Source organism: Eumetopias jubatus, unplaced genomic scaffold (genome assembly GCF_037043125.1).
Source record: "Eumetopias jubatus isolate StellerSeaLion01/CBP00866 unplaced genomic scaffold, mEumJub1_p1.0 scaffold_11, whole genome shotgun sequence".
Taxonomy (NCBI): Eukaryota; Metazoa; Chordata; class Mammalia; order Carnivora; family Otariidae; genus Eumetopias; species Eumetopias jubatus.
This window is the reverse complement of record NW_028274817.1, coordinates 36,181,657-36,204,500: the sequence shown is the minus strand read 5'-3', so window position 1 is coordinate 36,204,500 and position 22,844 is coordinate 36,181,657. Positions and strand designations below refer to the sequence as shown.

Here is a 22,844-nt window from a genome sequence, read left to right as displayed (position 1 = left end):
TCCCAGCGGGTAGTGGTGAGGAGTGTCAGAGGACATGTGGTGAGGGAAGCAGTGGGTGGCGCCCACATGAAATGACCTCTGGGACTTCCTCGGGATCACCCTGGTGTGGAGACTACAGAGAGGAAAAATCCTGCAGGAGGAGAGAAGGGCAAACACCAATAAACATGGGCCACTCCTAGGAGACCATATTGCCAGGATGCGGGTGATCAGGGCAAAGGAAGAGTACTGGAGGGAGCCAGAGTGTCTGGCTTGAGTTAGAGCCCACCGTTGCAGAGGAAGGTTTGCTGGGTTTTGTAAGGGCGGGGTGGGGGCAAGCTAACAGAGATGAGGGGAACTAGGTACAGCGAAATGCACAGTCAGGGGTAGGCGACCAGAGGCCAAAATTCGGGCCAGGTTGTAGGTCAAGGATTGTGGGTTTCAAGGCTCAGCATGGGGAAACGGCTTCTCACGCACCTCCCACACCAAGATAACACTTCTTTCCCCATTACCCTCAATCTTTTCCTTTCCATAGGGTCTCTCCCTTCAGTACTCAGACATGGCCAAGTATCTACCATATTTGAAATAAAAACTTTGCCAGGGCGCCTGGGTGGCTCAGTCGGTTAAGCGTCTGACCTTTGGTTTTGGCTCAGGTCCTGATCTCAGTGTTGTGGGATCTAGCCCCGGATCGGGCTCCATGCTCGGCGGGGAGTCTAATTACCTTCTCCCTCTGCCCCTCCTCCTGCTTGCACACTCTGTCACTCTCTCTCTGAAATAAATACACAAATCTTTAAAAACCCAAAGAAACCCCAAAACTTTCCTTTGACCCCATATCTTTTCCCAGCTACTTCCTTCATGTAATCTCTCTACTTTCTGTAATGAAGCTTCTCCAAGGAGTGGCTCTAATTTTTGTCTCCAATTCCTCACCTCCCCACTCACTTCTGGCTTCTGCTCCCATCACTCCCCCAACACGTCACCACCAATGACTTCTGTGTCACTCAGCCCAGTGCACACTTTTGTGCCCTTATTATATCCGACACTTAGGCTCTCTGGGTTTCCGTGGTAGCACACATCTAATTGCTCTTAGGGGTTTGAGGCAACTTGGTTTGGATTAACATATATGACAAAACTCTTCCCTTGTTCCCTGTGCAGCAGTCTGAAATTGAGGCCCTCCTGAAACCCAAGTCAGTGGCCTTCTGTCCTCAATCTCTTCAGTGTCTTGGCCACGCCCTTCGAGAACTTCCATGGTCATAAATGAACGTCTGCTAATCCCTTGACGTGCGCTGGCTAGATTAAGCCTCACCGTGGGATTGCAGGCAAAAGGCAACAGCGCCATATTCATCCCCGTTTTGTAGATGGGGAGACTGACGCGGCTGGGAAGTACAGAGCTGAGATTAAAAACACAGGCAGTCTGACCGCAAAGTCCCCACTCTCAGTGAAGTTGCCACAGTGGGAGCAAGGGGGCATCGAGCTGAGTGTGAAACAGCCAAGCCCACCCATCGCCCGCTACTTGGTCCAAGGTCAGCACCGACCAGAGACTCAATCACTCCCGCAGCATTCCTGCAGATGATTTTTCAAAATTAACTGTTTTATTAACTTAAAAATCCAGAAATACAGTGACTACATAAATAAGTACCCTATTTAGGTACATGTCCTGTAAGAAGAACAAAAGGCTAATACTGTTACTTTAAGTTTACTCTTACTTGTTTACACGAGTTAACTAGAACATGGCTATAACTGCTAAATGGTGCTTATGGTCTTTGTTGGTCCGGGTGTTTATGATACAAATAAATACACAAGAAGAACCACATCCATTCCCCTCCTAACTACAGGGGACTCTGCCTCTTCTCCCCATGCCCCACTGCCTATACCACACAGAACACTGGAAGGTTTCTCCGTTGGCCTAGCACAGCTCCCCAGCCCCGGCTTCACACAGCACTTTGGAAAGGTGTGTCCCAGCACCTGGGGGCAGACGTCTATCTAGGGAAGCTCTCTGGGTGTTCCCTTATGGTTGCGCGTTCAGAGAACACCTGGGTGGGAAGGCTTTGGGGTGAGTCATCCAGAAGGGGAAATCACCACTTGGCTTGAGGATCCAGTTACTTGTTTCCACACTATGGAAATGCTGCCACCTCTGGGAGGGAGGCCGCAGATACTCAGCAGCCTCGTCCCCAATAATGCTCTCTGGCCTCCCGGCCCTGGATGTCCTCCCTCCCTTTCCTGTGGAGAGTATGTATGAAGCATTGGTAGGAGGCTTGTCCGGTGAAGGCCTGGCCAGGAGGCGCCCCTATATCTCTTTTAGGAGAACAGACTCCATTATGCCAGGTCGCCATAAAGATTTTTACTTGGTGTCATTGACTTGTAAGGAAAATAATGTTCCTCTCTCCTATGGTCATGGAGTGGGAAATACAGGATGTCTGCATCCTTGATACTTCTGAGTACTCATTAGAGTTCATTCAAGCCCCTCAGAAGGGATGACTCTAGAAGGCAGGCTTGAGATCCTTGTGGAGAATTTATAGTTTTGCCACAAAGATGATGTCTAAAGCCAGGCCTCAGAACGGTAAGTTCTGCTCTGGTATCGAGCTGTGAATAGACAGTAAATCCCCGCTTGGTGGATGAGATGAGATCGGTAGGAAAGTTTAGAACAAAGATCCTTATCAGAACGTCCACTTCCCCATATGAGCAACAATTCTCCCAACTGAACAGCCAACCTTCAGAAGCTTGTGGGGACTGAGCCCCTTTGCAAAGTCAAAATGAACTCCTGTAATTGGAGAAGAAGGAAAACTGCCCTTTTAAGAAGCTTCTAGAATGTAATCATTTAACCTAAATTTTTGGACTACAGAACTCTGGCTATCAGAAAATCTGTGAGTATTGAGCTATTTGTTGGTGACTCTTATTGACTTGAAAACACATAAGGTTTCCTTGTTGACTTCCATCCACCATTTTCTTCGACAATTATTTTGTCTTCAGTGGATTCAGTTTCTGAAGATTTTACTCAGTTCTAACTTACTTACGGGGGCCCCACAGGCTCAGGGAGAAAAGAGAAGTGGCATCACTAGGGAAAAGTTATTTATGGCTTCAAAGTGAATGTGGCCATGAAATGGTGTTCTTAATTCTTCACCCTGCCACCATAGTTGGTGACTTCAGCAACCACACCACTGACCTTCTGCTCACAATTCCTTCTTTATCCTCCTGGGTACCCACAACTTCAGAGCTACTTGGGAGCCAGGCGAGGGAAAGGAGGGGAGAGTCTATGCTGGCTTTGCCTCAGAAGGAAGGCGGCAGTTTAGTGTGTGTGTGTGTGTGTGTGTGTGTGTGTGTGTGTGTGTGCGCGCGCGCGCGCACGTACACGTGCATGCTTGCACACAGGCGTGTGTGTGTGTGTGGATGAGGATGGGGAGTTAATATTTTCTTAAAAACACAAGACATCCTAAAATTCAAAGAGTATAATTTCATACACATATTTTCTCCGTACTACACAACTCCTACTAAGCAAATTCTCATCTGTTTCCTTTCATTGGAGTAACTTTCTAGATAGAAACCCTAGGGTTTTGTTTACTCTTTAACCTGTGAAGAAATGTGATTCTCCCAGAAACTAGAGCAGTGTTGTGGTGTTCTAGCCCTCCTCCTCCCACAAATAATTCAAGACTCTTCTAGTCCCTTTGCAGGAGGTGTTTAAGGACTGACACACCACTCCACATAAAGGAGCAAGTTATGCTGTGCATGGCGTGAATAATGAACTGCATTTGAGTTTGGGGTTTTAGGGTACTGTTGACTTAAGCAAAATCAGCCCGCAGTCCAGCTGCAGCTTGAGTTTTCTTGCTTTACCCTCTCCAATACTGTCTGTCTTCTCTAACAGTGGCCCTTTTCAGACCTCTCCAGGTACAAAACCTTGACCAAATCTTCAAGCTCTGTTCTGCACACACGACTTGAACACATCTGGCTGATCTGAGCTTCTCCTTCGGTGAATATCTTCCACTGGCCTACAAAGCAAACAGAGTAGCCCAGACATATAAGAGGACAGAGCCAATTAGGAGTGTAACCAATCTACCCGATCCTTACCCACTCGCTCACCGGGGGCGGGGGGGGGAGTTGGAGGGGTGGTCGGAATACAAACTTCAGGTGGTTTCAGAACAGCCCCGCAAAACACATTTCTGGGGACAGATATGGAAAACGGGCCATGGAGTGTTCATTTCAATACGCAGGATTTGTAAGAATCCCAAGAATAATACGTAACGGCCTCAAGAGTCAAACCTAAGTATTATTCTTGGAATTTTTGCAGTATATGTACCATTTGTGAAATGCCCCGCTATCAGGTTGTGAGCTGTTTAGGTGGCTCACTTGGCACCAGGTCAAATAAAGCAGTACCTGTGTGTTACTGAGGCTTTGCTTACTTTTGGGGGGCCAGATACCAGTTTAGGGGACTTGATTATTTACTGCTCTTTTCTCTATCCATGCCACCCTTTGCTAACGACGGCCCACCTCTGTTTTCTCCTATGCTCACATGCTCTTTACACCCCCTTTAGCATCCCTCAATCCCTTCCTGTGCTATCCCTCCCATTCCCTGTTTTTTCCTCTCCCTCCAGGGACGTGCCCATACTTCCAGCTTGTCCTTACCAACTTGCCTCTTCCCCATTCCGTCACGCTAGTTGAGCAAACATTTTTGAGTTCACACTCTGTGCTGAGCACTGACTGGTAACCACTCTAGATCATCCTTCTTCTGGACCCATACCTTCTCGGAGTTTCCTGATCCTCAAGTGGCAAGATCTTCCTTCTCCTGCTATCACCTTGCCATGGCAAATAATCTTTGTAACAAACTGCGCACCCCGGGTATCCTCTTTGGTCTTTCCATTCCTGCTCTCATGGTGTTGCAACCTGGGGAACTCCTAGTCCAAAGTCAGTGAGCTCCTCTTCATCCAGAACCTATTTTCAACCTCTTTTCTTTCCCTGGCCATAGAAGATCATGACCCTCTTTCCTTACGGACTCGATGTCTCCACTTCCTGTCTCCCTTGGATCGTTCACTTTTCTCTGTTCTCTCCAACTCAATGGGAAAGGAGAGAAGGGTCGGGCAAGGAACCGGCTTCTACCGAAGCCCTGCTGGGTGCCGGGATCTGATGGCCACATGATAGAAAGGGTCAGGCTTGTTTTTCTTTGTCCCCAGGTGCCCCTGCAGGATCATCTTAGTCCCCACTTCCTTCAGCTGCACACAGCTGGAGGCACACACTGTCTACTTCCATTATATACCCCAAATCCTGTTATGAAACAGAGAGCTTGTTTCAACCATCTTTCAAGCCCCCCAGTGCCCGGCGCAGTGCCTTGCTCACGGTAGAAACAAAAATGTGTTCTTTGAAATTAATTGGTAATTTCAAAAGTCACATCATTGGTACCGGATCCTAGACTCTGCCCCCTTTGTTCCTTACTCACATGTAAGGACCCCCAACCCCTCGTTTGAATTCTCTCCTCCCTCATGTTCAGTTTATCGTCCGTCAGTCTCCTTCAGAATCAACAAGTGACTTCATCAACCCTATTTCCTGCTGCCCATAGGAGAAACTCTTCTTGGATGACCTTTAAGTATCTTCATCTCAACATGTTCCAAGTGAAACGGGTTTTTCCCCTCACTACCTGCTTATTCTCCAGAGTTTCCCATTAGCAAATTAACACTATTCACCAAGTCTATAAAGTTGTTACTGCTGGAGTCATTCCAAACTCACTTCTCTCTTTGTAGCGATCCTGATGATTTAACCTCAGAGGTGTCCCTCATGGTGACCTCTCCTTCCCTGTGTGACCAACCTAATATAGTATAAGAGTTGTTTTTTGTTGCTGTTGTTGCTGTTGTTTTATGGTATAAGAGCTTCCTGATTCAGAGTACCACCAGCTACTTATCACTGAGAGTTCACTTTTCACTCCACACAGTGGGCACTCCCATTCTAAAAAACAGATGTACTGCATTTCTGTTAACTTTTATAAAAGAATTAAGAGATATATCTTAGTTTCTAAAAAAATAAAAAGATAAATAAAAACCAGATCCGCACGCATTGTGCACTTGCTTAAAACCCTCCCCTGGGGTTCTCGGGTCTGGAAAGCAAGTCCAACTTCTCAGCATGGCATACTGGGCTCTTTGGAACACGGCTTCATCAAAGTAGGTATGTAATAAATCCGCCTGAGGGCCAAGAGACATCTTTCCGAAGCACCATTTCCATCTCGCTAGGCCCTTTGTGAGTCTGCAGCAACTACCCACGCTACTTGCCTTTTCCGTGAACTTCTCCCTGGCTTCTTCCAGGGCCGTCCACCCCCACATTTCTTGTTCGCTCCTGTCTGAGTCTTCTCTTAGGCTGCGCCCTCCCCCTGAACGGATTTCCTGACCTGCAGCCCCATCACACCCTTCTCTTTCAAAACACACCTCCTCCCTGAAGCTCTCCTTGACTAAGCCTGCCTGGCTCTCGTCTCATTGTTCCTTGCCGATTTCCTTCGAGTACTTAAGTATTTAACGCTTCAGAACTAGATTGATTCTTAGAGAAACCATTTTCCATGTTCTGTCTTGCCCATTGGCATTCCCTGTGGATAGAAATTCTGGGCCTTTTATTCCTTCAGAAGTGCTCCCCAACCCTCACCCCCCACCCGCAATACCTAGCAGTATCTAGTCCTTAGGTTCCATCCTCCATAGAAAGAGGGAGAGCAGCAGGTACGCCTGAGTGAGTGCCTGGATGCTTTTAAAGAAACAGGACCACTCGGGGGCAGTTCCAAGGAGTCGCACAGAGCTTTGCTAAATTGGGATGCGTTCACTTTCTCTCTCTCTTTCTCATCCCCACCACCAGAGGACTTATCCTTCCAGACGGGACATCTCCACAAAGGTACCAACCAGCCCCGGAATCTTGTGAGCTTTCTCTGGCCCTCTGGAGACTCTGGGGTTAGGGTTCATTAAAGAGAGTCAGGAAACCTGGACTCGAGGTAGCTTATGCTCAGACCACATCCGGATTTTCTTCAGGTCCAAGCTTTTCAGCTAACGTTCAGACACCCCCTCCACTGCTAAGTACCCCCCGGAGAAGAGACAGAACATCCTCCGACGTCGACACTGAGCCCTGCTGACATTCACCGAGAATGCGAAGGTACCTTATTGGGGGCTGTGCTACATGGAAGCCTGGAGGCGTTTTCCAGGGAGGCGGAAAAAAAGACAGGTACCACTTACTCAGGGTCGTCCTGGTCACCAGCTTGAAGTGATGGAGTTCCTCAAACATCCTTTTGGAGATCTTCTCAATATGGAAGTGCTGGAGAATGCCTGGGGCCAAGTGAAAAAGTGGGGCAGGTGGTCAGGCCCTCTCTATCTGGAACCACCACCCCCTTTTTCTGCTTGGGTTGAGCATATCATCTCATTACAGGGGCTTAGGAGTATCGAGCTGGGCTGTGTAATGTGCTTAACCAGGAACTTGGATGGCTCAAGGGTTATAATTGACTCCATCTGTTTCCTTGGCTCACTGGCCTCCCCTTGGTTCTCCAGAGGATAGAGATATGGAAGATAGTGTTGCTGACCATGGGACCCCCTCCTGGGAAAAGCCACATGGAATCGAGCATGGGTGCTGGTGGGCGTGTCTACCACCAAAGGCAGTATTGGAAATTTCTGCTCTTGCCCCCAGGTCCAGGTAGATTATGTCCCTGCCAAACCACTGGGCTGCCCTTCTGGCCAAGCAGTGAGACAGCCGTGGGACTGTAGACAGGTTGTTTGTGTAAACGGAGAAGCCATCCCTGTTCCCAAACTCACTGAAAAGCATATTTTCCTTTGGGAAATGTTCACAGCTCCTTTAGCTTTCCCTTACAGAAAAGGGGGTAAGTCAAAGTGGGGGGGGCGGGTACCCACCTTTCCACTTTGCCTGAAAAGTGTTTATTGGAATAACACCCAAACGGAAAATGTCCTTGCAGTTAAGGAGCAACAAGTTACCAGCCTACTTAATCCTCGGGAGGTCTAGAGAGGGCCATGTAATTGAAGCCTGGGTGTTTCTCTGCTCACCAAGCACAGTCCTTGGCTGCCCAGCACTGAATAAGAGGTCACTGAGATGCTACACCAGCAAGCTGAAAAACATCCACATGCCTCTAGGGAGTGAGAGGTGTGGAGCAAAAAAATAGTGGGTCCGCTGCTAGGGAAGCCAAACAGAACAGGGCTTAGTTCTAGGTGACCAGTTCCAGAGGAGCTAGGGAGTTAAGAGATGGAAAACCAACATTCCTAGGTATAGTGCAAAAATAAACACGGATGGGAAATATGTGTGTTTTGGCATATTTTTTCAGGGGTGGGGAGGAACTCATTTTTTCAGGCGAAGAAAGTTGGGAAAAGGGAGAGGAAGAAGCCCCACTAACACTCGAGCAGTTGTTTCTCAAAGGACAGTCCAAGTGCCACCCGAATTAGAATCACTGGCTGTTTGGGACACACGGAGGTGCTCCCTAAGGCCTACTGAATTCACATTTCTTGGACGGGCCCAGGTAGCTGTGTTGTGAACCAGCTCCTTGTATGATGCCGAAGCAGAATAAAGTCTGAGCACTCTTGAGCCTTAGGCAGGCAACAGGAGAAAAAGGACGTGCATTATTTCCCAAGTGAAATCTTACCTCTTTACTTGGATTCCTAGAAAAGTTGACCAGACTAGATCAACGCTAGCCTTGTATCTGCAGGATGGCTTGAAGAGCTATGGGCCACAAGGAACACAATGTAGCTTGCTGTGGCAGTCAGTGTGAGTAATCACAAAAGGAATTGGATGGGCATAATGACTGGGATTGTCCCTTTGGTGAGACTCTAAATCCTCTCGAGGGCAGGGATGAGGTTTTCAATGTGTCTTACCCCAGAGTACAAAGCATGATTTGAGAGACGTAGCTTCACACCACATGCATGGATTTTCATGTTGGTTCAGCTTCGTGTTGGAAAGAATGGTAGGCTCTAATCTGGTTGGTCATGACCTTAGCTGCACATTAGACTCACCTGTAGAGCCTTCAAAACAAACACTTATGCCAAGGCCCCATTTCTGGCTGATCCATCGACATCCCTGAGGGTAGGGCCCAGGCATTTGGTATTTACAGAAACCTCTCCCAGAAGATTCTGATGTGCAGCCAGAGTGGAGAAGCACTCCTCCAGCCTTTGTTGGTGTGAGAAAGACAACAAACCCCAAGGGTCAATGCTTAGCTTTTTGGACAGGTCATGGTTGAAGTTAAAGGTCATAATCACAGATGTGTTAGTCATGTTTCTGAGCAATCAGGAGAACCGAGCCAAACAGAGGAATAGGTTGAAGCAACATTAAGGTGAGTCTTCCCCTCCTTCCATGTTCCTCCACCCCTTACAAAAAAAAATAAGGAATTAATATTGTCTTGCTCACCCTTTCGTATGGTCCAAACGTGGACCTCTACCTGAGGTGGTCTCTCTGTCTCCAGGGCTATTTTTCTGGTGGTCTCCCCATCCTCCATGAACACAGACTCATACACGGGCATTGTTTCTTCTCCACAAAAGTAGCCCTTGCTGTCAAAGTTTTGGCCGGGAAGTTCTTCTGGAATCAGGAAGCAAGCAGAGGTTTGCAATGGCTTTCTAAAACCAGAAGCGAACTTCTAGGCATTCAGGCATCTCGCTGTTCCTAACACCTCACACTCAACCAACATGGACAGTCAACAAGGACATTCTCACGAAGATAGAAGTCCCACCCAATATTTCCCTGGCTCAGTTTAGGCTGCCCTGTAACAGCTACCAAATCACAAAGGGACACATGACCTTTCATTGAAGTCTACATGGTGACAGAATCCATAGCTCCGCAGAGCCCTGACCCATCAAGCAAACCGGATCCACCCACCGCCACAGAGGAGGGGGACCTTCATGAGGAAGAGGAATGTGGCCGGGTACAAATCTCTGAGGCACTTCAGGGTATATAGGATTTTCCATGCTGGGTCCGGATCATGGTCTGTTTAGCTTGGTGTTACCAACAGAGACCCAGGAAATGGGCTGACAGAACGCCTTGGTTAACTTCCCTGACATCACTTAGGTATACTTAGAAAACATTTATGACACTCACTTATGTGCATATACTTGCCCAAAGGATCTATTCAAGTTGGCTTGACATTTCTGAATGCTCTTTGATTTGTTTGTAAGGGGAACGATAATACCAGATCAACACCAGTGCCAAAACCTAGATGTCAGATTAGTCATATGTACACTATGCCAAATGAATGGTTGGGAGACACAAAAAAACCTGGTCAAATCCCTCAACTATGGATCATTTAAAGTATAAACTAAACTGTTGGATTTCAGCTTCCAGGCATAAAGATACCAACCCCCTCATACTTCCCATTCCACTCCGCCCTCCTCTTTCCTCAGCCCCCAACCAAAAAAACCCCCAAAAACAAACAAACAAAAATGAAAACAAAAACACACACACAAAAAAACACAAAAAACAAAAAGCAAAAAAAAAAAAACAACAACAACAAAAAAAAGAGTTTTTCTCCCATATGGTTATCCGTGAGTTAAGTTTCCTTGCTGGCTTTGTGATCAGCACCCTCTTCAGCTGTGTCTTTAAAGTGTACACGCAAATCAGGAACAACAAAGAGAAGCCATGGGCACCCCAAAACTTGGAGTATGTGCAAGAAGTCATCTGTAAGATTATCTGATGAAACCACTGAGTGCCGGGTGCATTGGATCTGTGACTCCAGTTAGGGACTCGTTGTTAGCCAATTGGATGCATGTGGACCAGAGGTTGGAATCAAATTGCTATTGCACATCTCCTGCTGACCTGATTAGCCTTCCCACCCCCACCACCATTTTGGCAGTGTAAGGACAAAACCAGTCTTCTCTTGACGATTCCAGGTTGGACTTCTCAGTTTGCAGGTCCCCTTGGAATCAAGCTTCCTTTCTCCTTTTGTCTTTTGTACTTATTTAATTACTTGGTGGGCCAGGCTTTTTTGGTGATACGTTAGTAATTAAGGGACGTGTGCTAGCATTTTTCAATGCTGTTAAACTTTTTGCACCAGGGGTGCCTGGGTGGCTCAGTCGGTTAAGCGTCCCACTGATTTTGGCTCACGTCATGATCATGGGATGGGGTCCCACGTCGGGCCCTGCAATCAGCTTAGAGTCTGCTTGTTCCTCTCCCTCTGCTCCTCCCCCTGGTCATGCTGTCTCTCTCTCTCTCTCTCTCTCTCTCTCTCTCAAATAAATAAAACCTTAAAAGATTTTTTTTGCACCAACTTAATACTGGCTACAGCTATAACTGCTACGTGATCTCCATGTTGGCACTGTAAATACCTGTGATGTGCTAAAAGTTCTCCCAGCGTCCTGAAGAGTCGTCTCGCACCCCCCTCCCACCCCACCAAGAGCTTAATTTACTCAGCAGGAGGGCTCTCTCTACAAACAACAAAATCCATCAGTGACTCAACCCTGGTTGGCGTCTGAAAATATTAAGAGTAAACAAAGTATGGCTTTCAAGCTACCCAGTGGGCGACATCCTCCTCATTCCACACCCTCCACCTCAAGGTGCTTTCGGATCTTCCGATCGTTCCAGGTTCACCTTGTTTCATTTTCTTCCAAGGAAGCCCACTATGCTTCAAGTTATTTCTGGCCATTTCCACTTCCCTTGAGAATGCTTGTATCCCGAGCTCTCCAGAACTAAGAAATTGAGAAAGCATTTCCTTATGGAGGTGGAGATGACTGGTGACATATTATCCCTGCCCAGATAACTTTTAAGTCTCAACAGGGTCGTTTTCTGCTGTAAAGCAAAAGAAGTGTGTAATTATGGGAATTCCAGATATTGGGGAGGTGTGGTGAGGGTGGGAGAGGAGCTGGGGAGCCTTCAGGCAGTGGAAGTCATACACAACCCTGTAGGTGACCACTGGTGCACAAAGCAAGGCCAGCCTCTACCGGAACAAGGGCAAGAGAGAGAAAGAAAACTCCCGTCCTTTATTTTGGCCCTCGCTTGTGACTGGAGGAGCCTGCAATCATTTGTTAGAATGAAACTTTTGGCTGGACCACCAGTGAATTCTATTTCTCTCTCTTCCCTTCTCAACACAAATCTTCCCTCCTCATTCTTTGTCCCTTTTTCTCCGTCGTGTATTGTTCTCTAAGAGGCTGAGGATGTCATGACCTTCCCCTTTCTCGCTCCTTCTATCACTCAGGACTACCCAAATATCGCTTCTTCAGAGAAGCCTCCCCTGGCCACTCTTTTGAAAGTGCCCACCCTCCCCCTCTTCACTGTCCCCTGATCCTGCTTGGTCTTTCTTCACAGTACCCGTCACAACCTAAAATCACCTTGTTGTTTGTGTTCATTGTCTTTCTTCTCCCACTAGGGTGTAAGGATGACGCTGGCAAGTGGCCTTAGTTAACTGGCTTGTCCATTTCTCTCAGTGCCTATAACAGTGTCTTGCAGACAGCAGGCACGTAACACGTACTTCCGGATCAAATGCATGAGTGAGGACGTGTTCCCTGATGTGCTGAGGTTTCTGAGGAGCTGGAACAGGTGCCCTGGTGTCTGCGGATGGTGACTCTTAGTAGGCGACGTGACTATCAGGCGTCACTCAATTTGCAGACACCCCTGTCTGCCTTGCTGAGAGACAGGTACACAGAATGGGACAGAGACTGTCTCCTGCCATGTTGCTCCATAAGTTCTGTATCTATCTCCACACCCCCGAGCAGGGTGGCAAAGCCGCTCTTCTAGAGAGACAGGTTTGGTCAATCAGACTCTTTGACATATTGCCAGTTGGGATTCTGGAGGGAAGTTCTTTAAACAATAACTTCTTCTTCTAATTATAAAAGTAATACATGTTGTCGAAAACTTGAAAAATGCAGATAAACCAAAAGAAGAAAATGAGAACTATCTATGGTTCAATCATCCAAAGATAGCCATCATTAACAGTCTGCCGTATGCCCTTCCAGAGCCTTTTGTTTTGGCCTAAGTGTATTATAAACACTTTCTTTTTTAACACAAGTGGAATCATATTGTTTTGTAGTGTGCTCTTTGTACTTAACTGATCCGTCACAAACATCTTTCCATGTCATTAAATCTTGGTCTACGATGATTTTTGCTGGCCGCATAATATGGCACGGTATGGCTATACCGCCATTTATGTAACCATTCTTGTTCTGTGTTCAGTTGATGTGCTCACTTCTTATTTGAATCACCTGCATCACTAAAGGCCTAAGCATACAATGAAATGGGATTTGGTCTGAAGGGCTGAGATCAAAACTGGAATATTATATAGTGGGGATGCTCAAAAAAGTATATGTTGGCTAAGTTCATGGTTGCCTGCTGATCATGAGGAATTGCCTCAGCTGAAGGAATACATGATTTAGCTCTCTGCCTACTTTGAAAAAATTTTGGCTTTTCATCTGTGTTTACAAAACTGCACGTAGGCATAAGAAATGACAGATAAATTCATGTGCAAGGAACAGACTCACTCATTCACTCCTAGAATGTTGGAGCTGGAAAGGCCCTAAGAAATCATCCACTCTAATCCTCTCGTTTTGCAGAGAAGGAAACTGAAGCTCAGAGAGGTGCAGTCACTTTTTCTAGGTCACACAGGAAACCAGTGGTAGAGCCAGGATTAGACGAATTACCAGTCCCCAATGTTGTCAACCTCAACACTACAGACTATATTTTTATCTACATCATAGGCATTAGAGCCACTATTTAATTATTTGTTTTTTTCTTATCAGTTCAATATTTTCTACTGGCCTAGAAAAGACAATGGGCTGTAAGTGACCTGAATTTCAAACCTTGGTTTTCTTATCGATTTGTGTGGCTCAGGACTAGCCACCCAATACGCTTCAGTTTTATCCTTAATAGAGCAATCAGATCATTATAAAATTGTAGCTTTGGACGGGAGCTTGGAGATTAATTGTTCCAAGCTTTCCATTGTACAGATGAGGCTGATGAAGGCCAGGGCAGATTTGTCACGTTTCCAAGGTCACACGGCAACTTCGCGCAGGCCCAGAACCCATGATCCTTCCACCCTACCTCACCTGTCTCCTGTCCTGTCTCAAAAGGGTCATGGATGTGATTGTGTTTGATGAGTTAAACGGTGACATCAATGATGGGTGCTACTGTTCTTCTGTATAATCCTCATAATCCAATTTCTCTGTAATTTAGAAAAGCCAGGCTGAAGTCTGGCACTTAGGGCTACGTGGGACCAAAGGTGTGGTAGACACGGGCACACCCCCGGTCTATTTCTGAGTAGTAAGTTTCTTCCAAGGAACCATCTTATCAGCCCTTCAAGAGAGGGGAGAATGAAGTTCATTGTTAGAACTGGTATCATTACAACGCTGTGACAGATCGATTAGGTTTTGATGCTCAAAGAACAATGGGAAGGACTCTGTGGGGATCTCAGTCAACCAAAGGCAGGGCTTCCAACCAACGCACCTTTTGCCTTTTTACCTGGACACACCTTGCAGCACTTTCCATCTATTTTTTGAGGATACTTGCAGGGGTATCGATTGGGGCAGTGGATTTTCTTACACTCTTGCTTGGTGACATTACAAGTGCACAGCACACACTCCACAATGCCAAATGCCCGGAGGTTTGGGTGCCAGGACTCGCCATGGGAGTAGGTCTTTCCATTGGAAACACAGACTGGAAGAGAACACAGGACTGGAAATTAAAGGCTAGAGAGCTGAAACAGGCCCTTGTGCTCAGAACCCAAGCCCTGAAACCCTTAAGACATCAAACATCCTTTGTCCTTTTCATGGCTGTTGGATGTACGTTGACATAGCAGCCTCTGTAACCAAAAACAAAAACCACCCCCCCCCCCCCCCCCGCCAAACCAAAGAACAATCTCAGTTCCTGTTCTACCACCACCAACTACTCAGGTCCTTTAGCAGTGGCCTCTGGATGCTCACAAGTACCCAGGCCATGGTGAGCCATCAAAAAATATTTCTGAAAGTGGAGGAATGTATCAGTGGATGAAAGCAGAGTTCCCTCTGCCCTGGGTACCTGATAAGGAACCGCTAGTAGAATTTAGTGTTAATACCTGCAGTTTCACAAAAGATCTCTATGGCCCAAGTGGATAGGCTCCTTGGCATGAAAATTTCCCAGAGACGTTGGCTGCCCAGGGAGGCTAGAGGCAGAAACTATTGCTCTTCCCAAAGGGCCAGTATTTCCAGATCCTGAAAGCAAATCCTTTCAGAATATCACATGCTACGAGAGTCTGATCCACCAACACAGAGAGGTATGGAGTTAATGGCGCTGGCCTCCCATCTGGCATGGGAAGGAAGGCGCTAATATGAGATCAAGAGGGAAAGGATCATGAAGGCAAGAGCCTTCCGTGCCTCTAATCTTCAGGCAATGTCCTCTGGCCCCCACCTCACAGTGGCTGTAGAGATTCCACAGCAGTGAATCACTGCCTGTCCTATAGATAGTCTTTGGTGGTCTCACATTTGTTGGGCCAGAAGTGAAGTCATAGGCCCCATGTTTTCTAAGGCGCCTTGCAAAGAGCAAGCATCTGAAGAACTGCAGGCCAAGGGGCCTATGAAGGGAAGGGGCCACAGGAACATCCTCTAATGTAAACCAACCAAGACATATCCGGCTCCCACTGTAAGACATGGAGCTAGGCTCCAGGATAAGAACTCCACTGGGTTGCAAACGGGGAGGGCAGAGAATAAGTTCTCTCCCTTTTTGAAAGTGCCAAGACATTCTGGAGATTTTAAGCCATGACTGGGACTGGGTGTGTTTCTCATTATTCCCATCACCTCATCATACCCAGGGAGACCTGTCGGCATCCCGATCAACAATATCTCTAGGGTGGGTTGTATCACTTGAGGCGGGGCTAGGCTGGGAGAAAGAGCCCCACTTGGGGCGTTTCTAGGAACTGACTTGGCCGCAAGACAATGGACTCAGAAGGATGAATCATTGGGCTATTTCTTTCTCATCAAGTCCACTGGGTCACATTTGGAAATATGGATGATGTTGGCTGCCTTTTCCTGTCCTTTGCAAGTACTGCTAGAGTCCTAGGCGCTCTAGCAGGTCAATCCGTGCAAAGATTTCCAAGAACCCGAGAACCTAAATGAGAGAATTTCTCAAACTTACAGGGAGATAGAACAGGGACTTGACATGTGGACGGTGAGGTTCAGGGCTGGGGATGGAATCACGTGACAAGACCGGCCAGATGTGTTGTTCTCTCTCCTGCCCCCACCCTGCCTCTCTCTTCCCTTCTAGACAATGTGATCAAGTGGGTACATAGTCTGCTTCAAGCAAATTTAGGCCGGAGTCAAGTTCAAAATGGTGGAGTCCTATCACTTCTCCTCTTTGACTCAAGCAGGGGACCAGGCGCATGCCTCTCAGAGGGGCATGTCTGTTAGCAGGAAAGCTAAGGAGGACAGATAGGACCCCCAGTGTTATATAGCCGGGTTCCCTCTCCCCTAAACATCTGGACTAAGAGAACAATCTAGACTGGGTGAGAGCCTGCACTCTGAGATGCAGGAGTGAGAGGTCAATGCTCTAGAGGGAAATGCAGCCTTCTCCCCACCAACAGACACTCGAGATGATTCTGTATCATCCAGGTGAGGCATTGAGAGATGAGGGTGGGGGCAAGTGATTCTCCAGTGAACTATAATAGGTCAGGAAAGAACCACTGCATCCAAATCAATGGGAGCAATGAAAAAAATGTAAACCAGCTGGGCCTTTTGTATGACACAGAGAAAATCAAGGGATCAGCCTCTGCCCTGAAATGAAGAGGCCTGTGGAAATTATGGGATTTAGGGTTTTCAAAGTCCATTACCCCACAGGTTTCTTTAAGGCTTTGAAATACTTTCAGAGCAAATGGAATCTATTGGAGACAATTTAGGATTGAAAATCAAACTGCATCTTCACCTCCTACACCTCCGCATTTCATAAATTCATATCAGAATGCCTTGGAATTTAAAAATAATACATTTCAAATCAAACCCAGATCGATAGTAAATATTTCCAATTCTTCTAATATGTCACCACTTTTTATTAAGAGTTTTATTTTGTATGTTCTTCTTTTAAACCTGTTAGTTTCAAAAGCGATTCAATGTTTTTTATCTGTAATCTGAAATTTACATCTAACTCGTAACAGATGTGATCAACTAGCTTTGGTTTGACCAGCTTTGTTGAGATTTATAGTAGGAGTTCTTTGTAACGGATTGTTTTTCACCCGTGTTATTCAATCATTTGGTTTAATAATTTATTACTTTTAACCCGTTCAGGGAACTGGCTTTGATTTGTTTCTCCTTTAAAGGAAACAAAACATGTTTGTGGTTTCATAAAAGGGAACCAGCTGAGCTCTTGCTCTGAAGAGCTGGTTGACAGGATGCCTAAAAAAGTAAGAAGCAGTCAATTGTTTGATTGAATTTCTCCTCCCCCCTGTGAACCTGATCAGTCCTCCTGGTGTGCGGCCAGGAGGTTTCTGGATTTCTTACTGGATTACTCATTTCTAATGACAATCGCCTCATGTGAATTAGAATCTCTGAGTGTGGGGCCCGGAATACGCATCTTTAGGAAGGGGCCAGGGGAGAATCCCGGGTGCCCTGAGGTATGAGAATTGCTATTTCTAAGGTGCGGGGTTAAGAGTTTCAAAAGCGTCTGGTGCTGAGTACCTGTGAATATCGGGTGCCCAACCGGAAAACAAACCACCTCTCTTTCCGTTAACGATCCAAGGAGCTTTCCCCAATGACCTGCGACCCCCTAAGGCAACTGCGGACAAACGCTGGGGGCTGCATCAGGTTCACCGCTTTCTTGCCTTTTGTCCTAAATAAAGACAGATACACCTGAAGTAGAAACTAAGCTCTTTGGGCTGTGTTTAGGGAAGTCCTGACAGTCTCTTGGAGTCGCTTGTCCACACTCGCTTGGAGGCTTGATGGTAAGTGTTGCTCGTGTGTCGGTCTGATATGCACAGGACACAGGGCCCTTTCCAGGTCCAGCCCACCAAAGACAGGGGTGGCGGGCAGCAGAAGTCCTGCTGCGGAAGTGGTACCAAGGGAGCGTGCCCCTTACCTTGTCCGTGCTTGTGTTTGTTGTTGATGACAATCTGCACAATGGTGCCCGATGCTTGCTGGGAATCCATAAGAGCTCCTCGGTGGCTTCTGGCCCCAGGAAAGCGGGGCAGACCTCCAGCCTGTCGGCTTGGTGGAGGGTCGTAATGAGAGCGGTGGTAGGAATGTCTCTGTAAAACGACAAGGAAAAACTCAGTCCCCCAAAGCCACCAGAGGGCAGGAAGGGAATGACACACACATCGAAGCCGTTTGATGACTTGTAGCGATGATCTGAGCTCTCTGATCTTAAATTAACTACGTGTCCACCCACACCGGTAACCACATAGGGATATGAAGTAGGAACAGCCTTGACAGCACGCTGAGATTTCTCTCTCTCCTTGCAGAAGACTGGGCAAGCTTCACAGACAAACCTCGGAAGGAGCAAACAGCCAAAAAAAAAAAAAAAAAAAAGGGAAATAAAGTGTCCTTCCTGCCCCCAAGAACCTTACGTGTTAAGAGTTAAGGTACTAACCTGCAAGGCCAGGCAGAGTGGGACAGAGACCATGGGGGAAGTAGAAATTGCTATGCGAAGTAGGAAGAGAAAGAGAACTGTCTGGGGAGGGTTTGTGACCTGGGCCATGAAGGGCGGACAGGCAGAGTTGATGGGGAATATTCCAGGCAGCCATTTCCAAGTTGAGAAGGTGTAGCAAAGAAAATAGAGTCCATAAAAGGGAACAGTTGAAGGATAACATTCCAAAAGCGGGTTGCAGCCCGATCATGGAGCACTTGAAATGACAGGCTAATAAGGGGTGAGGACTTGATTCAGTAGGCGACAGAGGTGAGGGTGTGGGAGCCTTTGAAGGATTTTTTTTTTTTTAAGCAGGGAAAGAGAACTATGTTTCCAAGCAGTGATCCTTGATTATGTATAGGGTGAACTGGATAGGAGGAAGAGATGGGACCCAGGGATAGTCACGATAAGATGCACTGAGACTCAGAGGCGCCTGGGTGGCCCAGTCGTTAAGCATCTGCCTTCGGCTCAGGTCATGGTCCCAGGGTCCTGGGATCAAGCCCCGCATCGGGCTCCCCGCCCAGCGGGAAGCCTGCTTCTCCCTCTCCCACTCCCCCTGCTTGTGTTCCCTTTCTCGCTGTGTCTCTCTCAAATAAATAAACACAATCTTAAAAAAAAAAAGCACTGAGAGTCTCAATGCAGCCAATGGCATGAACGAACGAATGAATGAATGCATGCTGTGGTCCCTAATAAAAGCTTAGAGTCTTGTAGTCCAAATGATGCAACCATTGCTCTCTTGGCAAGGGTTCGACACATGATGAGCCCACCATTCTGCTACCACCCCTCTCCCAGGAACTGGGGAGCATAAAGGCAGAGGAAGATGGAATGAATGAAGACAAGACGCTAAATCGAAAAGCCAAATAAATAACATTGTGTTTTAGGGGCAACTGTTGGGGTAAAGGAGGGGTGACCCACTGAAAAATCTTTTGCAGGCCATTAGGAAGATCCTTATATTCAGTGTTAGAAATGGCAGGGGACCTTGGAAGGTAGTTATGAGATCCTCTAACCCCACCAGCCCATAAAACATTTATTACAGTTATGTTCCACAGACACACATGTTGCAAATTTAGCTTTGGGAATTATCATTACTCTCTTGGGTGGGGGGAGGCATTGGTGGGAGAAGGGGAGAGAGAACAGAAGCCGGAGGAAGAGAAAGAGAACATAACCCTCTAAATCTAAGAAGAGTCACCATGCCGATGCATTGCTAGAAAATCTCACATAAATAAGAATTTGCATCAATTTATTATCACGTACACAGATGGGATTCTCAGTGCAAATATTTTTCGTTCCCACAATGGCTCATATGTCTTTTTCACTTGCATTCCACAAAGACCATTACAGATTGTTCTGTCCTTTCTGGAGTTTGGCAAAGTTTTGCCAAAGGAGCGCAGAGAGGACGGTTTGGCTGGTGGGTGTCCTACCGATGATGCTAAAGGGAGGGAGTTCAACGGGGCTAGAATTTGCAGGAGAAAAGGCCACTGACGCAGGATCAGCAGCAAGTACAAGAAGTTCTGATTCATGAGGGAGCGAACAAAGTGAAAAGCTGTTCTTTGGTACCAGGCACTCAGACCCTGGACATACGGTAAGGGCGGAAAAAAAGATCCAAAACCACCACCAAAACCAAAACCAAAAACAAAGAACAACAACAAAAACTCCAAAAAACAAAAAAACACAAAAAAAAAACCAAAAAACCTCAAGGATTTTGATCAGCCCCCCAGAACCTCGCCTTGTTTAAAGCTTTTGTTTTACAGACAGAGAAACTGAGGCCAGGCAGGGTTTTATTTCGGATGACGGTGAAGATCGAGTTTTTGGAGATGGCAGTAGAGTGAGGAGGTGGGGGGCGGGAGGAAGATGAACAGGAAGAAGAGGAGGAAAGGAAGGATAAAGCGGGAGAGGGAATGTGTGGTCAAGCTCAGTAGGCTGCAAATATTTGGCTAAAAGCTGCTCTGAAGAAAATATCAAAGTCTGCCAAGATAGGGGCAGCTGGGTGGCTCAGTCGGTTAAGTGTTCAACTCTTGGTTTCGGCTCAGGTCATGAACTCAGGGTCTTGGGATCGAGCCCTGCATTGGGCTCTGTGCTCACTGGAGAATCTGAGAGTTTCTCCCTCTGTCCCTCCCCACCTCAAATAAATAAATAAATCATAAAAACATGTTTGCTAAGATAGCAAGGTCCAGGGGTGCCTGGGTAGCTCAGTTCATTAAGCATCTGCCTTCAGCTCAGGTCATGATCCCAGGGTCCTGGGTTCGAGTTCCGCATCGGGCTCCCCGCTCTGCAGGGAGCCTGCTTCTCCCTCTCCGCCTGGTGTTCCCCCTCCTGTGCTGTCTCTCTCTCTCTCTCCCTCTCTGTCAAATAAATAAATAAAATTAAAAAAAAAAGATAGCAAAGGCCACTACAGTTTTCACAACCGGGGGCGGGGGATGATGTGTGATTTTGATCGAGGGTAATGGCTCTTTTAGAGTTGTTCCCCTAAACAAAGGAATGAAAGAGGCTTACCAGGGACCATTCTGACCTTGTACCTTACAGCAAGGGAGAAAAAGACATTAATGCCTTGGAGTGAAACTGGAGCTTATCTTCAAACCCAGCTGTGAACAGCCTGCTTGAGAGAGCAGGTCAAGACTAGTCAGGTAGAAATGGCCATGTAGCTATGCTTTGTTTTATTCTGCTCAATATTTTGGCATTATTTGATTTCCTGACTTGAAGTGCTGATAATTCTCTCAGGCTTTTTTTAAGGATCTATCTATCTATCTATCTATCTATCTATCTATCTATCTATCTATCTATCTATCTAAGTAATCTCTACACCCAACACGAGGCTCAAACTCACGACCCGGAGATCAAGAGTCACGAGCTCCTCCAACTGAACCAGCCAGGCGCCCCTATCTCAGGCTTTTGAGGTGGTTCTCACACACTTCTGGTCGTTGGAAAACCCCCATTATTGTAGAAAGTTCCCCAGGAATTTCTTCCTTACATGTCCTAAGGTCTAAGATGGAAGGGTTTTATTGGCAGAGACAGGAAAACAGGACAGTTCAGGAAAAGCCTTCGAAGTGCCTTCATGGCTGTGAATCTAAAGTTATCACAAAATAAAAAGTTAATTTACAAAATGTCTTCAACGGGGCGCCCGGGTGGCTCAGTCGGTTAAGCATCTGCCTTCAGCTCAGGTCATGATCTCAGGGTCCTGGGATCAAGCCCCACATCGGGCTCCCCGCTCAGCGGGGAACCTGTTTCTCCCTCTGCTGCTCCCGCTGCCTGTACTCTCTCTCTCTCTCTCTCTCTCTTTCTGTTAAATAAATAAATAAAATCTTTTAAAAAATGAAAAAATAAAAATAAAAAATGTTTTCAGAATGTGTTGTAATCCACACAGCCATGAGCATTTTACAGCCCCCTGGGACCATCCCTGTCTGGGAGACACCTGTGCCAGTTTCCTTCCCAAACCATTGTTCTGACAATGTGAGTGAGACATGGATTTCTATCTGTTTCCTATTGTTTCTATCCTTAAAGTTTTCACTTTTCTAATGGTAAATCTCTGAATAATCTTTTGGGGGTAAAATCAGAGCTTGGCTGTCATCCAAAACAAAATTCTGCTTGTTTTCATGTTTTGGCTTTCCACCCTGCGTCTACTTCTCCCTCCCTATAACACACACACACACACGCGCACACACACACACCCATGGTACTAGGACCATTGCATGTGAAATTGTGATCTAGAAACCAAACAGAAACCATTTCAGGTTTTTACAAAGGAGCCATAATTGAGCCACTGGTTGTCCTTCCTGCACACTTCATAAAACTTGGTAAAGGGATGGTTTTCAACCCACTTGGCAAAATAAAGCAATCACCTGTGTTCCTATTGAACTGAGGTTTTCAAGGGTTCCCTGTAAATATGAACGCTCTATTAAAGTGACAGTCTACCAGATTGGCAATGTGTTGTTAGGGCTGCCATTTTTGATCCCATACAGAAAGTTGGGCCTGCAAAAGATATTCAGAAGGGCTTCTCCTACCTTCTCATTTTTGGCTGGTCAAGAGCCAGCAACGAGTTTGAAACATTTCTCTCTGATGTGGGACAAATTCCCGTGCATTAACATTCACAAAAAGCCCCTCACACACATTTCACCCCACCTGCAATACCCATTCCTTCAACTCGTAGTTCTTGGGTGCCAACTATGTGCCAGGTACATATTTTTCTATTACTACAGTTGCTATTTATTATTCAAATCACATCCCACAATATCTACCCCTTTTGGAACAAAGGAAAATATTTATTTGTAATAAAGTGGAACCATCTGGACATTTTGGTCTACTGGGCCCATATGTTTGTTTCTAAAGATAGGTCTTGAACTCCTCTGAAAATCACTAACTATTTCAAGGCCCTG

General features: G+C 46.5%; 1 protein-coding gene across 6 annotated transcripts in view; it reads right to left on the bottom strand.

Annotated features, from left to right (window-relative positions):
• Positions 1-3,825: 3,825 nt before the first annotated feature.
• The window catches only part of CHRDL1 (chordin like 1), a 111,446-nt gene continuing 92,427 nt past the window's right edge, over positions 3,826-22,844 (bottom strand). For 4 of the 6 annotated variants that reach the window (XM_088028944.1, XM_088028945.1, XM_088028946.1 and 1 more), the window contains 5 exons: positions 17,929-18,097; positions 14,338-14,547; positions 9,325-9,492; positions 7,161-7,250; positions 3,826-3,956 (listed from right to left, as the gene is read on the bottom strand). In XM_088028944.1, coding sequence (XP_087885070.1) covers positions 3,826-3,956; positions 7,161-7,250; positions 9,325-9,492; positions 14,338-14,547; positions 17,929-18,097 — 768 coding nt within the window. The remainder of the gene's footprint in view (positions 3,957-7,160; positions 7,251-9,324; positions 9,493-14,337; positions 14,548-17,928; positions 18,098-22,844) is intronic. The other 2 variants (XM_088028947.1, XM_088028949.1) reach the window with 2 other exon arrangements.